Source organism: Rhinoraja longicauda, chromosome 6 (genome assembly GCF_053455715.1).
Source record: "Rhinoraja longicauda isolate Sanriku21f chromosome 6, sRhiLon1.1, whole genome shotgun sequence".
Classification (NCBI taxonomy): domain Eukaryota; kingdom Metazoa; phylum Chordata; class Chondrichthyes; order Rajiformes; family Arhynchobatidae; genus Rhinoraja; species Rhinoraja longicauda.
Genome location: NC_135958.1, coordinates 3,310,481 through 3,316,480, shown reverse-complemented (window position 1 = coordinate 3,316,480; position 6,000 = coordinate 3,310,481). Strand labels below are relative to the sequence as shown.

Sequence of the window (6,000 nt, the reverse complement as noted above, 5' to 3'; positions counted from 1 at the left end):
CTTTAGCTCACCAGGTCTATACCAATAAATACTTACCAATACTAACCCCATTCAACAACACTTGGTCCATAACCTGCTCTGCCCTGGCAATTCAATAGCTCACAGTTCTTCCTAAAATGTTGTGGTAATACTTGCCACTTGCCCCCATCATCTTCTCTGGCACGGCATTACAGATTGTAGCTAACTTCTGGGCCAGGGAATTCTCTCTTGGATTCCCACTAAACCTCTTATTCCTCATCTTAAACCTATGCCCTCTGTTCCTAGTCACCTTCACCTTTCTATCTAGGCCACCCCAATTTTGTACACCTCAGGTCTCCTCTGCAGCAAGGAAAACGAAACAAATCCAGTCTCGCCTCAATTTAAACATTCCATCTCGGGAACATCTAAATGATTCTCCTCTTCACCTTGTCTCACGTAGTCATGCCCTTGCTGTGGCTCGACGACCAAAATTGCACACTCTATTCCAGACGTGGCCTAATCAATGTTCCACAAACCTGCCTACTGTAGCCCAGTTAAAGGCAGCACATATTCCCTACCTTTTTCACCACTTCATAGACCCGCACTGTCACCTTCACGAATCTTTGTAGATCAGGGTCCCCTTGTTCATCAATACTTCCTGCGGCCCTACCGTTCATAGTATATGTACCACCCTAGTTGAACATGCATCACCTTACCCTATCAGAACCACATTCCTAATACCGTTGCCCTGCCCAGTATATCCACTGATCAATATCAATAGGAGCAAAGAGGTCCTTCTAGGAGCAAAGAGGTCCTTCTTAGGAGCAAAGAGGTCCTTCTTAGGAGCAAAGAGGTCCTTCTTAGGAGCAAAGAGGTCCTTCTACAGTTGTACCGGGCCCTGGTGAGACCGCACCTGGAGTACTGTGTGCAGTTTTGGTCTCCAAATTTGAGGAAGGATATTCTTGCTATGGAGGGCGTGCAGCGTAGGTTCACTAGATTAATTCCCGGAATGGCGGGACTGTCGTATGTTGAAAGGCTGGAGCGATTGGGCTTGTATACACTGGAATTTAGAAGGATGAGGGGGGATCTTATTGAAACATATAAGATAATTAGGGGATTGGACACATTAGAGGCAGATAACATGTTCCCAATGTTGGGGGAGTCCAGAACAAGGGGCCACAGTTTGAGAATAAGGGGTAGGCCATTTAGAACGGAGATGAGGAAGAACTTTTTCAGTCAGAGGGTGGTGAAGGTGTGGAATTCTCTGCCTCAGAAGGCAGTGGAGGCCAGTTCGTTGGATGCTTTCAAGAGAGAGCTGGATAGAGCTCTTAAGGATAGCGGAGTGAGGGGGTATGGGGAGAAGGCAGGAACGGGGTACTGATTGATAGTGATCAGCCATGATCGCATTGAATGGCGGTGCTGGCTCGAAGGGCTGAATGGCCTACTCCTGCACCTATTGTCTATTGTCTATTGTCTAATATCACCGTGGCACAGCAGAAGCGCTGTTGCCTTGCAGTGCCAGAGACCAGGGTTCGATCCTGACTACAGGTGCTTGTCTGTACGGAGTTTGTACGTTCTCCCGGTGGGTTTTCTCCAGGATCTCCAGTTTCCTCCCACATTCCAAAGACGTCCAGGTTTGTAGGTTAATTGGCTTGGTTTAATTGTAAATTGTCCAAAGTGCTTGTGGGATAGTGTTAATGTGCGGGGATCGTTGGTCAGTGGGGACTCGGAGGGCCGAAGGGCCTGCTTCCACACTTCACTATCAAGATGTGCAACACAAAAGCAGGCATTTGCCCACAATCATTGCCCTGTAATGCCAAGGTTACAGCAAGATTGATCGTGATCCTTTAAACGGGAAGTGAAAGACAATTTCTAAAGTTGTACATAAACTAACAGATTCAGTTATGCATCTTTAAACTTTATTGGCTATACAAAGAATACAATTTATACTTTGCAAGTTTCAAACTTGCTCTATTAACTAAAGTACATACAACTCATTCAACCTCACAGGAGGCCTGTTCAAAATCTTGTTCTGCTGCTATTGCACTTTGCTTTAAGGCACATAGGGAAGAAGCTCATGGATAACGATGGTGTTAATGCTCCAACAGCAGATTATTTGTCACAGTCATCATAGCGTAAAAAAAAATTCATCCTTATTGCTTATAGGCATATACAAAAACATTCTATTCCATGCATTGGAGCCATTACCTACAAGCAGCATCTTTCATCATAATATACAAACGGTTTAACATAAACACTGCATGCACATTCAGAACGGCAAGTCTACATGTGGCTTTGAAGCTACTAGGTTTAAATAAAATATATAACTTAACTAGTTAGCGTTGTCAAGTTTTGCAAGTCACTTTCATGTCAGTATAAAGTCAAAATCATAAATGTAAGTTGGTAGTTAAAAAGGTAGATGTAGAATATTGCAGTTCATTATGGCTTTTGCATTAGTGCACAGCCCTTTAGCAGGAAGGGGGGGGGGTGTTCCACACTTCAATATCCTTTTATTTCCCCACGTTCTGTACAAGGCCACTTTCCTGCAAGGACTCCACGTGTTTCCACGAGTAAAAAAAAAAAAAAAAAAATCCAAAAAAAAAATCGATCGCAGGTCTTACACCAATCGGAGGTTTATGCAGTGATGACCGATAAGTTGTCCGTTCTTTTCCAACAGAGCTCTCGTCGCCGTGTCAACGGTTGGGAACGTCACCAAAGCTTCACCGCTGGGCTGGCCATGGAAGTTATACAGAATCAAGATCGTATCTGCATGAAGCTGAGGGTGGAAAGGAACACAAAGCTGAACTGCACTGTACTGCACCATGGGAGGCCTCGCACTCTGGGAAGTCTAACATGGGCAGGGCCTACACCGCGAATGGTAGGGCTCTGGGTAGTGTTGTAGAGCAGGGGGATGTTGTAGTGCAGGTGCATAGTTCCCTGAAGGTGGAGTCACAGTAGATAGGGCGATCAAAAAGGCTTTTGGAACATAATGGCTTTCGTCAGCCAGAGTATTGAGCATAGAAGTTGGGAGATCATGCTGCAGTTGGACAGGACGTTGGTGAGGCTGCATTTAGAGGATTGTGTACAGTTTTAGGCACCTGTGTTATAGGAAAGATGTTGTCAAGCTGGAAAGAGTACAGGGAAGATTTTCAAGGATGTTGCCAGGACTAGAGGGTGTGAGCTATAGGGAGAGGTTGAGCAGGCTGGGACTCTATTCAATGAAGCACAGGAGGATGAGGGGTGATCTTATAGAGGTGTATAAAGTCATGAGAGGATTAGATTGGGTAGATGCACAGCGTCTCTTGCCCAGAGTAGGTGAATGGAGGACCAGAGGACAAAGGTTTAAGGTGAAGGGAAAAGATTTAATAGGAATCTGAGGGGTAGCTTTGTCACACAAAGGGTGGCGGGTGTATGGAACAAGCTGCCGGAGGAGTTGGTTGAGGCAGGGACTATCCCAATGTTTAAGAAACAGTTAGACAGGTACATGGATAGGACGGGTTTGGAGGGATATGGACCAAACGCTGGCAGGTGGGACTAGTGTAGCTGGGACATGTTGGCCGGTGTGGGCAAGTTGGGCCAAAGGGCCCGTTTCCATGCTGCATCAGTCTGTGACTCTACATGGGAAACCATTGATGGAAAATTGGAGATTCTTCAGCATGACCTCTATAGCAACAGGTTGATAAATCAGCTCCAAGTCAATCTAATGATTTTTGCCTCGAAGTTAAGCTAAAATTGGCATCATATCTAAAGAGCAAAATTGGACACTATTATTTCAGACTCAATGGGCTTTGATCAAGCTGCCACGCATGTAAAATTAGAGCACTTTAAGGTGGTTTGTTAACCATATCACCACAAACTGAAAAGTTAGAGAAACAAAGAAAAGAAAAGTAACCAATCGCCAAGAAGAACAGAGATCCTTATCCCTTCAATGTGTAGCACAAGAGGTGATGGGGAAAAAAATGGTGTCATTCCAATGTCTTATGGTTAAATAAGACATATTGATTATGTAAATTTCATGAGCATTAGATTTACCACGAGTGCTGGATTTGAGCGCCAGATTGACTCTAAGAGCCGTGTTACACTTTGCCAAATGAACGTTTACCTCAGGATAACACGTGACTTAAGCCGAGATCATCAGATTTGCTCAAAATTTGGTTAAAGCAAAAATTGGCAGATACTGGAATTCTGCAAAGAAAATGCTGGAACTTGCAGGTCGAGCAACACTGGTGGACAGTGATGCAGTTCTGACCCACAGTGTATTTTGCAGCACCCACTTTGAAGTGAAGGAATCTAGTTCTGGTAATTTGGAGCGCACCATTTTGTTTGCAAGAAAACAATATCCATTTCCTCTGAACTACACACAGCTTTTTTTTGCTCTCTCGTTTATCATATTGTTTACAGTGTACTGTGTTTACATATTCTGTTGTGTTGCTGCAAGTTAGAATTTCATTGTTCTATCTGGGACACATGACAATAAAACACTCAACTCCTGAAAGTGATCATGGTTTACACTCTACAAACCACAATTCACTCGAGGGGGACATTTCATGCAAACACATCCTTGCATTGTTCAACTGTGTTTGACTGTCCTTCACATCTCTATCTTTCCAGCTCTTTAAAACAGCAAGGGCACTATGGAGATTGGAGCATTTTACACACAGTGTTACCTTCCAATCCTGCACCCACATTTCTCCAGTTCCTTCAGGACAGATGGAAAGTCACGTACAAAAAGGAAAAGCATCTCCACTAAACACCAATTCTCCGCTCACTCTGGTTACCCATTCATATTGCAGATCTCACGGTGAGACAGACATGCCATGCGGCAGAGGTCTTTCCGAGGTGCCGTGGTGCCTGCCAGGAAGGCTCGTTGGTCGGCGGGACCAGGGACCCACCTGAAGGGTCAGAGGCTTGTCGGTCGGTCAGTCGGTGGGACTTTGCCCGAAGGGTCATCACTTGGCGGGGCCGAGAACTCACCCAAAGGTCTGTCGGCCGGCGTGACTGGGAGGGATGTGTAGGACATGGGGAGCAAGGGCCAGTAGTAGGGTGAACCGGGGTAATGCCTGCAGCACCTTCAAGGTCGGCAGCAGGCGCTGCCCTGGGACACAAAGATGGCTGGGCGAGGAGAGGAGAGGAAGATGTACTGGAGTTGGGAGTGGGAACTGAACTGCTCCAGCACAGAGCGAGCGGGCTGACACGGACTTTGAACAATGGAGCCACAAATGGCAGCGTACCTGCATGTGTATTAAGTGCAAGAGGAATCTCACTGTGCCGTTGCATATGTGAGAAATAAAACACCATGGAGACATCTTCCAACGCTCCCTACATTTATACCATCTCGGCCATGCAAGTTCCTACAGACACCCATTCCTCCCACTAATCATTCCTACTGTTGAGAGAGCACTGTCGTAGCCACTGCACAAAGGGCGGCAGCAATCACCTCACCGCGGGTTTCCAGCTCCACCCTCGGTAGAAGCCAGGAAAGACAATAGTCCCAGAGACGGAGAGAGAGAGAAATGGAAGTGCCAGGTTTGAAACACCAGTTGGCGTCACTCACAGGCGACGCTGGCCAGAGAGGCAGCCGGGAAGCCTTCCCCTTACCTTATTGACATTTGTAAAGGTGGTCATCTACAAACAGACCCACTCTTTGGGTGCCTGAAATATACTCCTTGCTTGTTCGTTCATCTGAATGAGGCCGGTGTAGTCATCAGCTGCGTACTACAGTACAAGTTTGAATACACACATCAGTCAATGCGAAACAGGGAGTGGCCAGGGCATGACTCACCACAAATTGCAAACCTAGAAACCTCCTACCCTGGGCGGACTTGATCTTGGCAAGAGAGAATTTTAGTTTTTTACAAAACATTACATCCCTTTGACTGCAAAGGCACCAAGGATCAGGGTTTGAGAAAGGCAACTAACTCTTGTAATACGGTAAAGCCTCGTTATAATGGATCATGGGGTGGGCGGGCGGGCATTAATGGTGCCAGTTATTGCCAATTGCCCGCCATAACCTAGTAAGAGATTCGCATCAACTGTTGACGT

General features: G+C 46.0%; 1 protein-coding gene across 4 annotated transcripts in view; it reads right to left on the bottom strand.

Moving 5' to 3' along the window:
• Window positions 1-2,615: 2,615 nt before the first annotated feature.
• Window positions 2,616-6,000, bottom strand: part of esrp2 (epithelial splicing regulatory protein 2) — a 42,659-nt gene continuing 39,274 nt past the window's right edge. For all 4 annotated transcript variants that reach the window (XM_078401623.1, XM_078401625.1, XM_078401624.1 and 1 more), the window contains 2 exons: window positions 5,557-5,673; window positions 2,616-2,734 (listed from right to left, as the gene is read on the bottom strand). In XM_078401623.1, coding sequence (XP_078257749.1) covers window positions 5,584-5,673 — 90 coding nt within the window. In that variant the 3' untranslated portion in view covers window positions 2,616-2,734; window positions 5,557-5,583. The remainder of the gene's footprint in view (window positions 2,735-5,556; window positions 5,674-6,000) is intronic.